This window comes from Manis javanica, chromosome 17 (genome assembly GCF_040802235.1).
Source record: "Manis javanica isolate MJ-LG chromosome 17, MJ_LKY, whole genome shotgun sequence".
NCBI lineage: Eukaryota > Metazoa > Chordata > Mammalia > Pholidota > Manidae > Manis > Manis javanica.
Genome location: NC_133172.1, coordinates 17,040,948 through 17,060,872, shown reverse-complemented (window position 1 = coordinate 17,060,872; position 19,925 = coordinate 17,040,948). Strand labels below are relative to the sequence as shown.

General features: G+C 38.5%; 1 protein-coding gene and 1 long non-coding RNA gene across 7 annotated transcripts in view; one reads left to right on the top strand and one right to left on the bottom strand.

Annotated features, from left to right (window-relative positions):
- Positions 1-528: 528 nt before the first annotated feature.
- ZNF566 (zinc finger protein 566) overlaps positions 529-19,925 on the top strand; it is a 35,947-nt gene continuing 16,550 nt past the window's right edge. The window contains exons 1-4 of one of the 6 annotated variants that reach the window (XM_017674546.3): positions 529-1,164; positions 15,995-16,061; positions 18,902-19,028; positions 19,335-19,433. In XM_017674546.3, the coding sequence (XP_017530035.2) occupies positions 16,053-16,061; positions 18,902-19,028; positions 19,335-19,433 (235 nt within the window). In that variant the 5' untranslated portion in view covers positions 529-1,164; positions 15,995-16,052. Of the gene's footprint in view, positions 1,165-7,981; positions 8,203-15,994; positions 16,062-18,901; positions 19,029-19,334; positions 19,434-19,925 lie in introns of those variants that run through there. The other 5 variants (XM_073226277.1, XM_017674547.3, XM_073226276.1 and 2 more) reach the window with 5 other exon arrangements.
- Positions 16,068-19,925, bottom strand: part of LOC108406046 (uncharacterized) — a 43,141-nt gene continuing 39,283 nt past the window's right edge. The window contains exon 5 of the long non-coding RNA XR_001855344.3: positions 16,068-17,308. This is a non-coding gene — a long non-coding RNA (uncharacterized lncRNA). The remainder of the gene's footprint in view (positions 17,309-19,925) is intronic.

Below are 19,925 nucleotides of genomic sequence, written 5' to 3'. Positions count from 1 at the left end.
AAAGGCCTTTCTCACTCTCCATGATTATAAAGTAACTGACACAAGTTTTCAGTCCTTGTAATTAAATTTTTTGTTTTAGTTTCTAATTATGAACCATTTGGAGTTAACTCTGGATTTAGTACCTGGCATAATCATTCTCTTTTCCAGAAACGTTACCAAATTATCCCTATTACCTCTACTGAAAACTAGAAATGCCCCATTCACCATACCCTAAAATCCTTTTTTTTGGTTTCATTTTTAAATCATTTATCATCTTAATTACATACTCTTTTACCTATCAAATCTTTTTTTTTTAAATTGATGCTCCAGGAAGATTTATCCATTGTTTACCAATGAGGCTGAGATTTACCTTTCATACACACAGTGATAACCCATTTAAATTATCACACACACACACACACACCTGAATTCAGTCTCCCAACACCCTACCCTCTCCCCCCCCCCCACCACAAACTCTCATTACTTGATTCCTTCAGCACCCTTGCCACCCCCAATTCGCCACCCCCAATTCTCAGGCCCCGACTTTTACACAGAAGTTAGTAACAGAATAACTCTAGTCCTTTTCGCAATGTCGGAAACTCCTCCCCGTGTTACAATTAGCAATTCCTCCCCTCCAACCTCCCCAATGTCGTTGGAGGTTCCTGTTCTCCTTCCTCCCTTTTGGCCACCCAGAACAACTTTGGTCTCAGAAGCTCAGGTCCTATTACTCTGCACTAAGGAACCCGAGGCCACACTCAGGCCCGAACAAAGGCCAAAATCGCGACCCAGGAAGCCTGCGCATTCCTTGGGAGCAGTGACACGCCCAGAAGCCTCCCGCGTGTGGCTCAGAGCAGGCTACGAAGAAACAAGACGAATTTCAAACGGTCTGTCCACCACTTTCCCTGCTCCGAACTACATTTCCCAGAGGGCTCGGCGGTGTGAAGTATCGTTCCTTGCAGACTAGCCGTCCTCTGAGCCAGTGCTCTGGGGTATAGTGGGACGAGAATGGGAAGGAAGCCTATTTGAAACGCGCGGAGGGCCTCTGAGAGCCACGGCCTGAGTCTGAGCCAACCTTCGTGAGTCCTCTGGTGCCCGGACCCATGAGGGGGCGCAATCTTTTGCCCTGGGCCGCAGCTAATCCCGGATAGAAATGCCGACGGTGGGGAACCATCTTGTCCGTCACAGGTAAGTCTATGACTACATTTCCCAGAGGACTTCTGGGCATAACGTGATTCTCGCTGAATTCAGGCTCAAAGTCACGCGCCGGCGGGATCCTCAGGTCTGCATCGGCAACTGTTCCCTTGCTGCAGAGGGTTTTGCAGTTTTGGAAGCTTGGAGAGAAACCTGAGGCAAGGAACCCGCGGAGAGGGCGGGGCGGTCAGCGGAGGAGTTGAGATTGAAATTGTGGAATTGTGGCTGTTTGGTGGTGTGTAGTGAATGACCGTGTGATTGTGACTGGCTGTTACTACGGTGTGTGGTTCCAGTGAGTAGGAGCCTGTGACTGGGCTGGTGTGACTGGATGCGATTCTGTGAAGTATGTGCGCGATTAGGACCACGTGCGGTATTGTGTGGGCGAGTGTGGGGAGCTTGTGACTCGGGGGGTATGATACACCGTTTGACCCTGTAGGGGTGTGTGATTGTGTGACCGTGTGCTGCAGAATACTGGTGGGGGTATCTGTGAATACTGTGGTTTTATCTGTGGTTAGTGTGATGATGACTGGGACCATTTGCAGGTGTACGCTGCCTGTTACAGTGCGGTCGTGACTGAGTGCCCTCTTAGTAAATGTGTGATTGTGCTTATGTGACCGTTTGAGGCCCTGGGGGGTGCGGCCCTGTTGTTTTAGTAGTGATTTACACCTGGCTGTATGTGCCCATGGAGGTTGTGTGATTATGTTGTGTTATTGGATAAACATATAAATCGCCTATGTATAACTCTCTAAGCATTACACTGTAGTTTTCCCCGTTTTTGAACTTTATTTAACTTCGCTGTATTGTATTGCATCCTATTATTTAGCCCTTCTTGTAAATGGTGGACATTTTAGTTATTTCTAGTTTTTAACTTTATAAATGCAGGAGCATTCTTTTACACCTGCCTGAATTTACCTACATATGGAATTGCTGGTTCATATATCTTCCACTTTACTAAATAGTGCCAAAATATTTACTAAACTGGCTGCACATATTTATATTTGCTCAGCAACCTTTTAAACATCTTATTGCTCTATATCCCTATCAAAACATAGTTCTGATAGTTCTTTTTTAAGTTTATGGTACAGCATAAAGTACACAAAGCTTAAGTATACAGCTGTGTAATAGTTCCCTAGATCAACATGAACTTGGTCAGCACCCCAGAAATTTCCTGCATGGCCTTTCCCAGTTATTTCTCTCTGAGAATCACTATTCGGAATTGTTTCACCATTAGTTTTAACCATTCTTGAACTTCATATATAAATGGAATTATGTAGCCTGTGCTCTTTTATTCCTGGCTTCTTTTGTTCCATGTTATGTCTTTGGGATTCGTTAGTGTTGTTGAGTGTAACTGTACTTACTTCTCATTATTTGGGGATATGTTGCAGTTTATCAGTTGATTACACATTTAATAATTCCCAGTTTTGAGGTACTATAACATACATGCTTTTCTCTTGGATGAATATTTAGCAGTGGAATTGCCAGGTCATAGGGTAGGTATATGTTTAGTAGATAATTACCAATTTCTTGTGTGGTTATACCAATTTACACTCTATCCAGCAATGTATGAGAGGTTCAGTTGCTCCACATCATCTCCATTATTTGATACTGTCAGTCTTTTATTCTGGTGTTGTGTAATGGAATTATTATTTGCAGCTTTAATTGGTGTTTCCCTGATATGGAATGATGTTCAGCACCTTTTCAAATGTTTATTGGCCATTTCGATATCCTGTTTTTGTTTTTTTTTAAGATCTAATTGACTTTATTAAGTGATGCATGAATCGGGCAGCATTCTCTCTAGCAAGTGGAGAGATGCTCCCGGATTTACTGCTTTTTAAAGTGTGTATTCAGGTCTTTTTGCCCACTTGCCCTTTTAAAAAGTTTTTTCATTTAAAATACCTTTTTCTTTTTTTTTTTTTCTTCTTTTTTATTGCATCCTGTGATTTTCAAACAAAACTTTAATGGTCCCCATGCCTGATCTGAGGGGCTGCTTTCCAACCTGGAGGTGACTCATACTTTTCTTTTTTTTTGTTGGTATCATTAATGTACAGTCACATGAACATTTTGGTTACTTGATTCCCCCCATTCTTAAGTCCCCACCACATACCTCATTACAGTCACTGTCCATCAGCTTAGTAAGATGCTATAGAGTCACTACTTATCTCTGTGCTATACTGCCTTTCCCCTGCCCCCCACCCCCACGTTATGAATACCTTTTTATTTTCATACTGTAAACAGTGTAAAGCATTCCCATATACTCTTCTTTCAGGCGACCATGGTACGATTATGAAAACCAGAAAATTTACACTGATATGTGTCTTTGGACTAATTTACAGAACTTATTTAAATTATGGTAAATGTCCTATCAGTGCCTTGTTCTGTTCCAGGATTCAATTTGAGATCCCATTTTGATTTAGTTACCTTGTCCCCTCCCATGTTTTGTCTTGTTATCTTTCTTCTGAGGAATACTGACCAGTTATATTCTATATATAAAATTATAGAATGTCTTTCAAGTTGCATTTGTTGGTTGCTTCCTCATGATCAAATTTAGATAATGAATTTTTGGCAAAAAGATCACAAAAGATGCTGGATTCTTGTCAATGTGACATACCAGCAGTCATATGATGTCAGTATATCTCAAAGTAAAGTAATGTTTACTTTGATCACTTGGTTAAGGTGGTGTCTGCCAGGTTTCTCTTCTGTAAAATTAATATTTTTCCCCTTTAATTAGTAAGTTTCTTGTAGGGAGATACTTTGAGACTGTGGAAAAATGCTGTTGTGGGTAAAATTGTAATGTTTCCAGAATATCTCGCCTCACTTTAGTGCTTTTACATATCCACAGGGGTGGAGAGAAGTTCATCTCCGTATCAGTGGGTAATTACCTGGGCAACCGAGGGTGTGTCTGAACCTGAGAGGTTAGGGGAGGGTCCTTGCTTGCTTGCTTCTGCCAGAGCAGGAAAGAGAAACGGCCCTGGACTGCAGTTTATAGGCAATAAATGGATTTTAAACTATTTCTCCCTTTGACTGATTTCGGTTTTAGAGGTATTTTGCCCCGGGATTTCCTCTCCCCAGACTTACAACTGTTCTCATAATACTTTAACCCATTAACTTTAACATCTGTTGATAATTCTTATCTGTAAAAATCATTACTGTGATGTTTGCCCAGTGATTTCTCTTTTCATCATTCCTTCTGTGTTTATTAATTTAAATTTTACTGTATTTAAGAAGAGGTGTCTCTCAGTCCTCATGTGTTTATTCAGTTATTTACTTATGTAGATACTTATTTTGTCCTGAGTTTTAATCCATTATTACTGTTATATACTTTGTTGCTCAAATTGCCCCAGATTTGGCTGTTAAGAGCTCCTTCAAACTGGCTCCTGTGTCTTTTTCAACATGCTGTTATTGAGCACTTTCTGGCACCGTAATGTTCTAGGCTCATCTTGTACTTGCCCTCCTCCAGCCCTGGAATCAGCAGTTTCTCCCACAAGCCCTGTTTCTGCTTTGGTGAATGAATTTATATACCAGGCTCTGGACACTTTGTGTGCTCATTGCTTTTGGGATGTGTGGGTAAAATTGTAACATTTCCAGAATATCTCGCCTGGCTTTAGTACATCTGCGTATCATAGGCGTTCAGTGGTAGAAGGAAGTATGGCTTTAGTGCATCTGCATCATTCCTCAAGGGTGGAGAGAAGTTCATCTCCATATCAATGGGTAATTACCTGGGCAACTGAGGGCTTATCTATAACTGAGAGGTGAGGGGGAGAGCCAGTTTTTGGCTTCTGCTGAAGCAGGAAAGAGAGAAGCAGCCCCAGACTGCAGTTTGTGAGCAATAAATGGGCTTTAAACTTTATTTTTCCCTTTGACTGATTTTGGTTTTTAGAGGTATTTTGCCCCGGGATTTCCTCTCCCTGGACTTAACACCTGGCGCAGTGGGCAGGATTCCTCTGACCCAAAATCTGTTATAATGGGTGTGACCTTTGGGAGGGCCGCCCATAGAAATGATGGGGAGGAGTGGCATTTGAGCCGAGGGACATGTGTCTACACTCGTGTGGTCATGGAGGCGTCACCACTGCTGCTGGATGCGCCAACCACGGCCCTTGGCCCAAGCCTAAGGCTACTGCTTCTGCCACTGCTGCTGCTCCTGCTGCCCGCTGGAGCCTAATCACAACTATGGAAAGGAGCAGAGGTCACCTTGATAGAGAAGCAACTGGCTGCTGTGTACCACACCTTGCTGGCTACAGAGTCCATTGATGGAACAGCTCTGACCAAGGTAATAACCACCTATCCCATCGTGGGGTGGGTGAGAGACTGGACCCAAAGGCCATGGAGTGGTGTGGCACAGACACCTACTGTATATGATGTGACTGGCCATTTGCCTTTGGTATCCCCAGGGAATGATGAAGCAGACTCATTGGCCCAGGTGCGATGCCTAGAAGGAAAGCCTGCCTCTGATGTGGCCCAGTGGCTATATCAGCATTTGTTGCATGCGGGGCAAAAGACAATGTGGGCTGTAGCCCATTGGTGGGCCTTGCCATTGACCTTTGAAGAAGGCAGCTGAGCCCAGAAGGAGTTCTCTGCCCATTGTGCAGATCAGCAAACCACCAAGAGGGGCCTAGAGTGTCTCTTTGCAGCCTATGGCCAGTCGCCAGTGATTGAGAGTGATCAAGGCACCCACTTCATTGGACATCCGTTGCAAGGATGGGTGCAGCAATTAGGAGTAAAATGGATGTGGCCCTGGAAATTTCAACTCATGGACTGGCGATGGCTGGCTCTTCTGGCACTTTGGGGAAAAGACCTGGAAGCTGGCTTCCTGTGTATTCCTGAAATAACAAAAGTGGTCCCCCACAATCATGATTATTTGCTTCTACAGTCCTTGTGTCCTGGATGCACCCCCTGGCTGCAGCTGCCGTGTGATGGCTGGAATGAATGAGCTTTGGACTTAATCTGCATGGGACTTTGAACCTTGCTGAATCCTCTGGCTTGAGAGTTATCATGATTGTGTTGCTGTTGTCAAGAAAAAATGCTTCAAGAGAGATTTGACTTTGTCTAATGTTTGGTAAAAGTTTTGTGAGCAATCTAGCATGGTTGTTAGGAATGAGTTAGCAAGTGTAGGAACATATTTTGTTCTTAGAGATTGTGCTGTAAAGCACATTTACTCAATCTGCATAGGCTGAATCCTCTGGCTTGAGGATCATCAACATTTTATTGCTGTTGCTACTATATGTTATTAGATAGGTCGGAAGAGGGGGAACGAGTAAATTGTAAGGTGAGATTTCTGGAGGGGTGGCCTGTGGGTAAAATTGTAACATTTCCAGAATATCTCGCCTGGCTTTAGTACATCTGCATATCAATAGGCATTCAGTGGTGGAAAGAAGTATAGCTTTAGTGCATCTGCATCATACCTCAGGGGTGGAGAGAAGTTCATCTCCGTATCAATGGGTAATTACCTGGGCAACTGAGGGCTTATCTATACCTGAGAGGTGAGTGGGAGAGCTGGTTTTTGGCTTCTGCTGAAGTAGGAAAGAGAGAAGCAGCCCCAGACTGCAGTTTGTGAACAATAAATGGGCTTTAAACTATTTCTCCCTTTGACTGATTTTGGTTTTTAGAGGTATTTTGCCCTGGGATTTCCTCTCCCAGGACTTACAGGATGTAATTGCTGTAATTTCTGTCAGTGAATAGAGCTACAAAATATAGAAATGTATATACACACACCTATATCTTTTTATCTAGCCATCTATTTATTTGCATATATTAAAAAACTAATCGTAAGAGACAGTACAAAAACAAAAAACAAAAAACAACACTACCTCTTATGGCTCAAAAAAAGCTAACATACATCTAAAAACAGTGAAAGGAAATTAATGTAATACTTAATTTGTTTCCAATGTTTTTCTGAAAATGACCCATTTTTAGCTCATATGACTAAAATGCTAAGTAATAAGTACTACTAGATGAATCAACATAAAAATTGCCACTTAGTAAGTAGGCAGTTTATGCTAATCTCATGCAATCCAAGTATAATAAAAAAGCCAAGATCAGTATAGGGCAAGCAACAAGGACATTATAACCTGAAAAGTTGTGTTTAAAACAATTTATATTTGCCTTGTTCATATTAATTACAAAAAATTATACTAAGTTTGAAATTATAAACAGCGTTCAAGCATTCAAAAATGTATGCTAATTAATTGGTATGGCTTTGTCTCTAATTTTAATAATTCTGTAGTTTTCTAAATTTGTATAAGAAAGAAGTTACTTCTAGGGCTAGTCATAGAGGTTTATTTGTCTGGAATGGACAAAGAATAAGTAAAAAGCAGGTAAATGTCAAAGAGAAAAAGTTGCTACATGATCTCTAAAATGAAGAGTAGCTAATGTTTACTAAGTGCCCACTTGGAGCAGTATGATAATCAAAAAGAATGACTCTAAATGATTGTAAACATCAAATACATAAAAATAGGTTAGTCCATGGTGAAAAAGAGAGAGATACTACACATTTGCTACTATTGCAGACATTCAAATCCCATTGGCATACAACCTCACACTCAGTAAGTCAAACATCTGATATAATTTAAGCAAAACCTTCAACAAACAAGTAGAAACAAGATATGCAATAGTAATATAGTCCCTAAAATAAGTATATGTAGTATGTTAGATACAAATAAGTGAATTATTGTTATGATTTTATATATATGAGAAAAATTTGAAAATAAGCTGTGTAGCTTAAGAATTTCTTGTTATTCATGAGGTTATTCGAATATATGCTATCCATATATTTTATTTCCAAATAGACTATTAATAAAAAGAAACTTGATCTATGAAAACAAAAAACAACACTACCAAGTCATATTCATACTTTTGATTCCAATCCAGTACTACTGAATTCTGTCAAGAACTGTGAAGTGAATGAGATTTTTACCCTACTTGTAAGTTCATTATATAAACATCTTGGAGAAAGAGTCCAGAATACCAGCACTGAGTGCCTGTAATTGCAAGATGTGCAGAACCACACAAGACCAATGGAAAATGGTCTCCCATCAGGTTTGACCATTTCCTTATTTGTAACTCCCTTCTCCAACAGTGAAACAACTGTTTTTTAGTATCAATTTTTTATATAAATCCTAGAATACATCGTTTGAAAATTGATAATGGTTACTTGTGAAAAAAAATTTACTAGCTACAGTAAAGCAATTGTATGCAACATTTTTTAACCTTTAGTATATAGTATAAAAGTATATATAACATTTTCCAAAGTTACTCCATTTAGTTTTTTTCCTTCCCACCCTCTTCAGTGTAGCTTTGTTACCCATTTTCATACCTGTTGTGTGTTATACTTTGGGTTCCCCCACATCCTGATTGATTATAACCTGTCACAATGATGCTGGGGTTCTTGTTTGCAGAGTTGAAGAATGAACTTAGCAAACACCCAAGGTAGGAGAGCCAGGGAGAGGCTTTTATTGAGAGATACAGTGAGAGGACAGAGCTCCTGGCTCATGCCAGGAGGGGACAAGAGAGCCCATAGTTGTGCATTGTCTAGGGGTTTTATAGGCAGTTGAGGATTTTTGGGAACCAGATGAAGGCTTAGGGGTGTGGACTTGTTAAGTGGTCCCTGAATATTTATAATTAACTTAACACAAGAAATTTACTGCTCTGATTTCTCCCTGGGGTACTGGAGTCTTGGTCTGGGAGCATATCAAACAAGGCCACCTGCCCAGCCCCCAAGGTGGGTTGAGGTATTGTTTATTAAAGAGTAAGTTAAGAATCTTACTTCTTAACTTCCTAGGTGTTAAAATGTGATCTTGTCTTTAAGGTGGAATCCTTCCTGCTTTTTACTGTTTTGTTTATGGCTGAGTCTGCATGCTAAATTAGTTGCCCAGTTTGCAAATCACCTCATGAGGTCTCAAGGAGAAAAGACAGCACATAGGCCTGGGCCTTTTAGCATGCTCAAGTGAATCTTCCACATGATTACAAATGATTAGCATACTAAAAACATGTGCTACTCTTCTTTATCTGGGGAGTATTAACTGAGCTCACTGAAGAATGACTCTAGAGCTTAATGTTTCACACAAAGTTTTGGTAGGGGATTTCCTTGTGTGTAGTTACATTGCTCTGACTAAATATTCTTCTTTACTTTTTCCAGAGGCCCTCACCCTACTCTGAGTACACCCCAAGGTCCCTATCTCAACAATATTTTGCGATGAAACATTAATGTGGTTCCTGTCCACCCCTTATACATAATTAGCCTCATTAGTTTCTACTTTATCCATCTGGTATTTCTTTTGTGCATCTGAGTAGATGTATGTGTTCTTGTGAGTGATCTCTTTTTTGCATTAAAGATAGCATACTCTTTTAAGTACTTCTTTGAACATTGTTTTTTTCACTTAGTGATGTGTCCTGGACATTGTTGCACAGCAATTCAATGAGATGCTTATAATTGTTTTTTTTACAGCAACCTAATATTCCAGTATATGAATTTATCATAGTTTATCATAGTTCAGATACTCTCCTATTAATAATGGGCATGTAGGTCATTTACAATATTTTGCTACTAGGAACAGTGCTGTAATAAGTAACTGTATATATGTATTTTTGCATTGCTGGGGGTATATCTTCAGGGTAGATTCCTAGAAATGGGATTGCTGGGTTAACAGGTAGCACATCACAAAAGGTAGCATAAAAGTACATATGCAGGTTTGTTAGGTATTGCTTAAATTCCCCTAAAGAACTGTTGTTCCAGTTTTCATTCCTACTTGCAATGTATAAGAGCACCTATTTCCCCCCCACAGCCTAGGTGACAGAATGTGTTGTCATGCTTTTTAGTTTTTACCATTCTAACATCTGAAAAATAGTATCTCAGTGCTGTTTCTTATTTATTTATTTATGAATATGCTTGAACATTTTACAATCTTTCCTTGGGATTACCTATTTATGTCTTTCCCCATTTTTTTCTAGCAGGATTTTAGCTCTTTGTCTTTTGTATCACTGTGTTTTTATATCTTGAGAAGAAATCTTTATTTATTCCCTAGATCTTGAAGATACTCTCCTGTGTTTTCTTTTAAAAGCTTTATAGATTTTATGTACATATTTAAGTCTGTGATCCATTTTGAATTAACTTATGGATGGGGAGAAGTAGGGGTAAAGATTAAGTTTCTTTGTTTTTTGTGTTTTTTTTTTCATTCAAGTATCAAGTACCCTATTGTTTCAGCATTATTTATGGAAAACATCACCCTTGTTCATCTGAATTGCAAGGAGCTTTTATCATAAATCACGTGATATTATATATGTAGTTTTCTTTGACTCTATTGTGTTTTATTTGTCTTTTTGTCAGTACCACTATCTTGAAATCTGTAGCATTAATCTTAATTTTCTTCTTTTTAAAGACTGTTTTGGCTATTATAATACATTTGACCACAGTGTATTAAATTTAAAAAAAAAATCACTGTCTTAGATATGCTTATACTTTGTGTAGAATTTCTGTGTGTGTTCTTGAGAAATATTGGCCCATAATTTTCTTTTTTTCTGATGTCTTTAATAAGTTTTAGGCTTATATTAGCTTTATAAAATGAATTGGGAAAAAATTCCCTATGTTTCTTTATACACTACATGTAAGACTGAAGTTATTCCTTGTGGGATTAATATATAATAAAGTAAACACATCAGAATCCTTGTTCTGTGAGGCTTGCTCAGTCTCCAGATCCTTGATGACGTGGTTGTTCTAAAAGGGGAAAAACAAGACTAGAAGGCGAACGTGCCGGAGTGTGTCCAGAACACTGGGCACACGATAGGTCTTGTTGATGCTGGGGTTCTTGTTCACAAAGTTGAAGAATGAGCTTCACAAACACTCAAGGTAGGAGAGCGAGGTACAGGCTTTTATTTAGAGATAAAGTGAAAGGACAGAGCTCCCAGCTCAGGCCAGGAGGGGACAAGAGAGCCCAGCGTGGTACGTTGTCTAGGGGATTTATAGGCAGTTGAGGACTTTTGGGAACTGAGGGCTTAGGGTGTGGACTTGTAGGCTGGGTTGTGTCTGTTTGCTAGGGCTGTTTACAGTGAAGTCACCAGTTATGCTGAGATACCTTTGGGGAACACTCAAACATTCCAGGCCAAGTTGCTCCTGGCCTTTGACCTTTAATTGATCTTACTGAAGATGCCTATATTCCTAGTTTAGTATCTTTACCATAGAGAATTAGTGTGACCTTGACTTTGCATAATGCTGAACACAGAGTTTCAATAGGGACTTTACATTGTTGCATTGCTTTGACTGTAAATATCTCGTGTTGCTTTTTCTGGAGGCCCTCACCCTATTTTAAGGTCATGGTCCCTGTCTCATTGTGACTCCCCTTGTGTTTTTCTACAATAAATAAATACTTCTTGGGAGTGTCACATCTCAATGGGCTGGAGACTGCATGAGAGCTAAACACAGATTTAAGAACTGATAGTATTGAATTCCCACTTGAACCCCTACACGTATTCTATAGATGTTAACATTTACTTGCTCAATAAATATGAGGAGTGCCTTTTTGGCATCACTCTTGTGCTGCAATGCCTTGAGTTCTCTGGCTGGTCCTTTCAGATCTTCAGCATTTTGTCATGTTCCCGCCAAATCTTCAGGTCAGAAGTAAGGAGCGACCAACATTCCTTAAATATGGAAGAATTCACTTGTGAATCTATCTGAGCCTGAAGTTTTCTTGATAGGAAGATTTTAAGTTATGGAATCAGTTTAACTCTTAAGATGTTCTGTTGTTTTGTTTGCTTCATCAGTTTTGGCATGTTTTTAAAGGAATTTGCCTATTTCACCTAAGCTTTTAAACTTTAAGAACATAAAGTTACTAGTATTCTCTTACTATCTTTTTAATATCTGTGGCATGTGTAACGATACTCCCTTTTTTATTCCTGATTTTGTTCATTTGTGTTAATCTCTCTTTTTTTCATCAGTGCTGACAGCAGTGTGTCTTTTCTTCCTTTGTGTACTCCAAGATTTTTTTCCTTTCTGTTTGGTTTTCATCAGTTTGACTATGATATGTGTTTGTGGTTTTGCTTTTTGTTTTGTGTGTTTGTTTTTGTTTTTGTTCTTTAGATTTACTAGACTTCTTGAAACTAGTTGAGGCTTTTGATCAAGTAATCTTTTCCAATATTAATTCCTCTCCAATCTCTCTTCTCCATCTGAGACTCCACTTACATATATGGTAGATCTTTTGACTGTACCCCATGTGTCTTTTATACTCACTTCTGTTTTTTTCTGGGTTTTTTTTCCCCCTGTACTTCATGTGGACTTACTGTTGACTTGTTTTTGAGTTCAGTAATCCTACTTTCTGCTTCTGTGGTCTCATGTTAAAAGCATGTAGTGGTTCTTAATTTCTTAATTTGCTAATCTGGATTGTCTATTTAATTCTTTTTATGGATTTTGAGTCTGTGTAGTTTCATCTTATCCATTTGCCTTTTTTTTTTTTGGTTGTCTTTAATATTTTGATTATAGCTATCTTAAATTATTTGTTTGCCAGCTCTGGTATCTGAATTGCCTGTGGTTCTCCTATTTTCTGTTCTTATATCCTTGCAGGTCTAGTAATTTTTTAATGTATGGTAGATACTGTTGTTTTATGTCTAAAACAACTGTGGGGGCCAAGTCCAGCCACTACTTACTTCTAGTCTTCTCATTATATAAGAAAAAATTAAACTGCTTTTAGGTCTTTGTTACTAACAAAGTTCCTAGCATACAGGGAAGTCTTCAGGATAATGTTGAAAATAATTTAAAGCATTATACATTGTTATTAAAGTATGGGTTTATTATTTAGAAAATTAGTGCAAAATTCTCAAAAAAAATTTAAGTTATTTACTAGATTTCAAAGGACTCTTTTTCTGCAGTGGTATATTTTGGCAGCACTCCATACCCCAGGTGTGGTCATTTTGCAAGCAAACTACAGTTTTGGCCACAGAGGTTGTTGGCTTTAAAAGGGAGGAGTGGATCCCCCAGATGCAAGAATTCAGCATGGGAGGATGAAGAGGGTTGGGATTGTGATGTACAATATGGAGCTATTAAAGTAGGATTGTTTCCTGCACATTCTGCTTGGAATGTGTGGCACTTGAGGATGTCCTGTTAACCAGGGACAGGCCAAGAGAAGAAATCAGAAAGGGGGACTTAAAGTAAGGAGTGTGGGAGAGGGAACTCTATTTCCAAGTCATTCTGGATTACTGTTGGTTCTTTAGTATCCAGCACAATGCTTGGCACATAATAGGCTATGTGGTTGATGAAAGAATTCTAAGAGTTTAGTAAATAGTAATAATACTAATAATATTAAAGGAGTGCTTTCAGGTTTTAGTAGGAAGACACATTTATGAATTACTTGAATTTTCATTTCCTGGAATATGTATAACCCTGAGGTAAAAGTAGCCATTAAAATAGTCAATAACATGGTACTACTTCCTGGGTGGTGAGTTTTTTTTTTTTTTTTATATAATTAATCTACAATTACATGAAGAACATTATGTTTACTAGGCTCCCTCCTTCACCAAGTCCCACCCACATACCCCTTCACAGTCACTGTTAATCAGCGTAGTAAGATGCTGTAAAATCAGTACTTGTCTTCTCTATGTTGTACAGCCCTCCCCGTGCCCCCCACACACTATACATGCTAATCGTAATGCTCCCTTTCTTCCCCACCCTTATCCCTCCCTTCCCACCCATCCTCCACAGTCCCTTTCCCTTTGGTAACTATTAGTCCATTCTTGGGTTCTGTGATTCTGCTGCTGTTTTGTTCCTTCAGTTTTCCTTTGTTCTTATACTCCACATATGAGTGAAATCATTTGGTACTTGTCTTTCTCCGCCTGGCTTATTTCACTGAGCATAATACCCTCTAGATCCATCCATGTTGTTGCAAATGGTAGGATTTGTTTACTTCTTATGGCTGAATAATATTCCATTTTGTGTATGTACCACATCTTCTTTATCCATTCATCTACTGATGGACGCTTAGGTTTCTTCCATTTCTTGGCTATTGTAAAATAGTGCAGCGCTAAACATAGGGGTGCATCTGTCTTTTTCAAACTGGAGTGCTACATTCTTAGGGTAAATTCCTAGAAGTGGAATTTCTGGGTCAAATGGTAAGTCTATTTTTTTGAGGAACCTCCATACTGCTTTCCACAAAGGTTGAACTAATTTACATTCCCACCAGCAGTGTAGGAGGGTTCCCCTTTCTCCACAACCTTGTCAACATTTGTTGTTGATTGTCTTTTCAATGATGGCGATCCTTACTGGTGTGAGGTGATATCTCATTGTGGCTTTAATTTGCATTTCTCTGATGACAAGCGATGTGGAGCATCTTTTCACGTGTCTGTTGGCCATATGAATTTCTTCTTTAGAGAACTGTCTTTTCAGCTCCTCTGCCCATTTTTTAATTGGATTATTTGCTTTTTGTTTGTTGAGGTGTGTGAGCTCTTTATCTATTTTGGATGTCAGCCCTTTATCGGATCTGTCATTTATGAATATATTCTCCCATACTGTGGGATACCTTTTTGTTCTATTGATAGTGTCCTTTGCTGTACAGAGGCTTTTTAGCTTGATATAGTCCCACTTGTTCATTTTTGCTTTTGTTTCCCTTTCCCAGGGAGATATGTTCATGAAGAAGTCACTCATGTTTATGTCCATGAGATTTTTGCCTATGTTTTTTTCTAAGAGTTTTATGGTTTCATGACTTATATTCAGGTCTTTGATCCATTTTGAATTTACTTTCGTGTATGGGATTAGACAGTGATCCAGTTTCATTCTCTTACATGTAGCTGTCCTGGGTGGTTAGTTTTGTATGAAGTTATTGATAAATTGTTTAATGATAAGGAGTTTAGTGTGTAGAGAATTCTCACTATAAGTATTATAAAACTATAAAAGTTTATACTTTTATAATCCTCAGTTTATTGTATTCCTGTGTCTTATAAAAAACTTAAACATTTAAACATCCACCACAAATTCAGTTAGTCCCACTAAACAATTTAAACTTAGTATTTTAATGTAACTTATTCTTTTAGAAGCCCACAGAATATAGACAGTTACTACAAATTTTGTTCTATATGTATAGTCAAAAGTATCAATGATGTGGGTTTAGTTCATTTCTATGTTCTTTAATTAAAATTATGCTAATTTAATATATAAAGTTTCAGTGATACTACTTTGTTTGCTCTTCTGAATTTCAGTTTAAGGCAAGGCTCATTAGTCCCAAAAATCTTCTCAAACTAGGCAAGATTAAATCTGGTTTACCAGTCAGTTGTTTCTTAATCAGGACTTGGGTCTTGATTGTACAACCCAAGATTGCTAAAAACTGGTTTGACCAATGTCTATCTAGACTAACATGCATATGATCAACTTTTAGGAATTAATCATTTAGAATTCATATATGGGTAAAATGATATATGTACAGGATATATTACAGCATTGTTCGTTATAGTGAATGACGCTGGGCAGCAGATTGGTTGACTTAAAGTATATCAATTTAATGGAATACAGTGTAGCTGAGACAATTTTATAACTGTGTATGTACTAGCTGGGATCTGGTCCAAGATAGATTAAATAAAAAAAGTAATGTGTGTAATAGTGTACATAGTATGCTATATAATTTGTGTTTAAAAATGTATATTTTTATATGTGTGTATATACATACTATATTCTCCAAGCCATATCAGGTTGTCCCAATCTGGCCTGAGGTTCTGGGAGTAGGGGGTAATGAGAGATTTGCCTGTTGTTCTCACTAATACCCCTCACGTGTTGGTGTAGAGTGAACAGAGTGGAAGTGATTGTTCTAGAAGCTATGTCGCATGTGGGATCTCATGTAACTACTTTTGCCTCCCCCAGCTCTTAACTTTTTCCAAAAGAGGAGCCCAGAGGAGGACTTTCTGCAGATATCAAAGCCATGGCTCAGGTGAGATGCTGTTTCCTTTTGCTCATCTATAGTCATTTTTACCCCTAGTACATGTGAACATTTGCTTTCCTCATTATGATGCTTTTGGTGTTTAAAAAAAGCAAAACAAAAATTTTCAGGCAGTTTACTATAAACAGTGCCAAAGTTCTCTTACCCTTGCTCTAAAGAGAAAGGTCTCTAATAAGCCACTATAAAGATTTCTCTTTTGGTGGAAATGTTTATAGAAAAAAGAAATGGTTAGATAATCATTTTGGAAAAAAGAAAAGAATGTCTGGTTAAATATTTTTACACTCTTAAATTACAGATAATGGTTAGCGGGCCAAGTGGTTAGGTAAGGTTTTCTGAAGAGGTCTTAATCAGATTAAAATCCATCAGAAAACTGCTTTTGAATTTCATCAAGAATCCTTACTTGTTCCCACTAACATTGTGACTTACATAATGTAACAGTGGTCTGACTGAGAGGTTTGGAAAATTTTTTTACACCGGTTAGCATAGACCCCTTCAACGACCAGACCCCCATTGCCCTCCTCACATCCCCATTCTTCTTTTAAACAATATTTACAAACTCATTTAGTAAGTTCTTCAGCATCATCTATCTCAGGCTTCTGCCAATAATCTTTATAGGACAGAAATGTGTTCCCAATTTGTTTGTTTTTTAAGTTGAAGTATCATTAATACACAATCTTATATTGGTTTCAAATATATAACACAGTGGTTTAACAGTTAGCCATATTAAATTCTCACTCCTACTAGTGTAGTTACTATCTGTCAACATAGAAAGATGTTACAGAATCATGGACTATACTCTCCATGCTGTACTCTATCCCCATGACCAACTTGTATTATGATTGAGAATTTTGGTGCCCCTTTATCTCCCTCCCCTTCTTCTCTGCCCCAGCCCCTCCCTTGTGGTAACCTCCAGTTATTTCTCAGTGTCTCTCCATTTGTTAATTCATCCAATTTGCTTGGGCAGTGATTTAATGGGCTAGAGATGAGAAATCAGGGGCACCTCATAGGGAAGAGTCCTGGTCATCACAGACCTAGGTTTCCCAATAAGAAAATACGTGGAATGGTTTTGTGTGTTTCAGTCTTAACACATGGAAGGATGTTCTGGTGTCTGAGTCTTTTCAGTTTGGGAGTGTGGCTGGTTGGTAGTTGGTGCAAAGCTCTGACACTTCACCAGATCATCCATGATGTGCAGACGCAGTAATGCTATCGTGTGCATCTGGATCTTCCTCCATCAATTCCTGTAGCTCAGGAACAAAGGGAATTTACGGTTAGTAAATGATAGTTATAGTTAAGATTGGGCCAGTGTTGAGGAGGTCTTTAAATGTCACCTCAGCATCTAAAAGCGAAAGAAAATTTGTCGTTTATATCGATATAATAGAATCTTCAATTTAAAAATATGGTTATAAGAGAATTTGTTATAACAAGAAGCAAATCTTATATAATAGTGTGATATGAGAATGGATCAGTTTTTAGTTATATGCAAATTTAATTTTCTAAGATAAAATACTTTTAAAATCATTTTACTTCCACAAGTGAAGTAGTACTGTTCCAATCTTGCCCATCACCAGTCCCACTCCCAACAGGTGGCTGCCCTCAACTCTTGAATATGGATGGCTTAATTAGTATCTTTTGTTGAATCAGTTTTATACATTATCTTTTAACTTACTACAGAGTGGAAGGGATATTGTGCTTCCATACTGCACACTTCATTTCCTCTGATTGTTATTAATTATATCACAATTTTTGATAAATCAATAGCATATACAATATTATGCCTGCAAATATCACTCCCTGTTGAGCCAGAGCATGGCTCGATTGTTTCAGCCTTTCATTTTTGCTGGGTTAATCACTCTTCTCCCCAGCATCTGCATGGCTGTCCATGTATTTACATCCAAAATCTCCAGAATCATTGCCAATTGTGAGTCAGTATGTTTTCCATCAGGTTAAACACATTTGTTCCTTTTGGATAGAAACTTCTGTCTCCATTCCCTTTTTTATCCTGCTCTCATCTAGTCTGGTTATTTTCTAGGCCTGCTACATAGTTTTCCCAAGATTTCCCTTTTTTTTTTGTTTTCCTTTGCTGTTCTCTTGTGTTAATTCACCTGTTTCTTGAATCCTGTGTCTTCCTCTGTTCTGGTTTACTCCCCCATTTTGGCGGAGCACATCCTCTGGTAGTTTCCTAAGATACTGTGCTTGAGGCCTTTCATGTCTAGGAATGTCTTTTTTCAACCCTTCACAGCAGATGATAGTTCAGTTGTAGAATTCTAGGTCACAATTTCTTTTCTCTATCAGCATATTGAAAAAATTTTATTATTCCTTGTTTTTAGTCCTGTTCTTGAGAACTCTGTTGCCTCTCTGATTCTTGATTCTTTTTATATGACCTGCTCTCCTTTGGATGCTTTTAATGTCTTCTCTTTATCCCTTATTCCAAAAATTTTACTCAGCTATTTGGGAAAAGAAAGAAGAGGATCACATATAATTGATGACTTACTCTATAGACAAGTATTGTGTGAGGAGGTGTTTGTATACTATTTCATTTAATTGGGAAACTCCTCTTAGCTGGATTTTGTGTCTTTCTAGACTTGTTTGGGTAATGGCAGTGTCCCACCGCAGACAGGCAGATTTGTCTGGGGGAAAACAGAATGATGTGGAAGCACAATGATTCAGTCCCACATTATCTGTTTGCAGTCCTCCACTTGTGTCCTAAATATTCAGCCCTACTCTATATGCTTGCTGTTTTCACTTCTTCTACCTTTGTTTTTTCTTCTCTCTTTCCTTCACAAAAACACTTCCTTTTATTAATCAAGTGATATACATGGTTGTTGTTCTAGGAGTCAGTGATGTTCAGTGATGTGTCCATAGACTTCTCTCAGGAAGAGTGGGAGTGCCTGAATGATGATCAGAGAGATTTATACAGAGATGTGATGTTGGAGAATTACAGCAACCTGGTTTCAATGGGTAAGGACATCTGTCCATAATAATTCAGATTTTGCCCTCAGAAGGTCTGCTTCCTCTGGTACGAAATACTCACCTACCTTTCCAGTAACCAGTTGGATTTCTACATCCTGTTCTCAGAGGAGTGTTTTTAACATAGTAGAGTTAGAAAGTGGAAGCTGCACTGAATTATGGGGAAAGTTTCAAGTCCTCTGTTACGTTTCATAAATCTGACACACCTTTCTTTGTCTCTTTCTTAATAATGAAGGGACTGGATTTGAATTCTGGGATAGTCTGATCATAAACTTACCTCATTACTTCTCTTGTAAGCAGGGCATTCTGTTTCTAAACCAGATGTGATCTCCTTCTTGGAGCAGGGGAAGGAGCCCTGGTTGGTTGACAGAGAACTAACGAGAGACCAGTGGCCAGGTAAGTGAGGCATGGCAGGTAATGAATGACCCAATGGTCAGTGGAGAGATTGCATGTTTGAGATGCTATCTGGGCATTTACGCCTTAAAAACTTAAGGACCAATGTGCAGAGGTAACCCTTCTCAGCATCACCTTTCAAATGACCACCTTTTCCCCAACTTAACACACTCTGCCTGCTTTTTTCCTCTTATACTCTCTCCCAACTCTTAACTAGTTGCTACTGTCCTCTTCCCTCTCTAATGATAATTCTTTTTTTACCTGTATTTTGAATCTAGGTCTTCATCAGCTTCTCATCCTCTTTTGTATTTAGTCTTAAAAAAGCATCACTGTCTTGTGAAACATTCTTTCTATTTTGCCAAAGACTTACTTCTTTAGGGTTTTTTTTAGATATAATAGCTCATACAGTCATTGATTCATTCATATTTTTAATGAACTTTTACTGATTTTTTTTCTGTGTGTGAGGTACTCTGCTAGGTACTACAGAGATGAAAA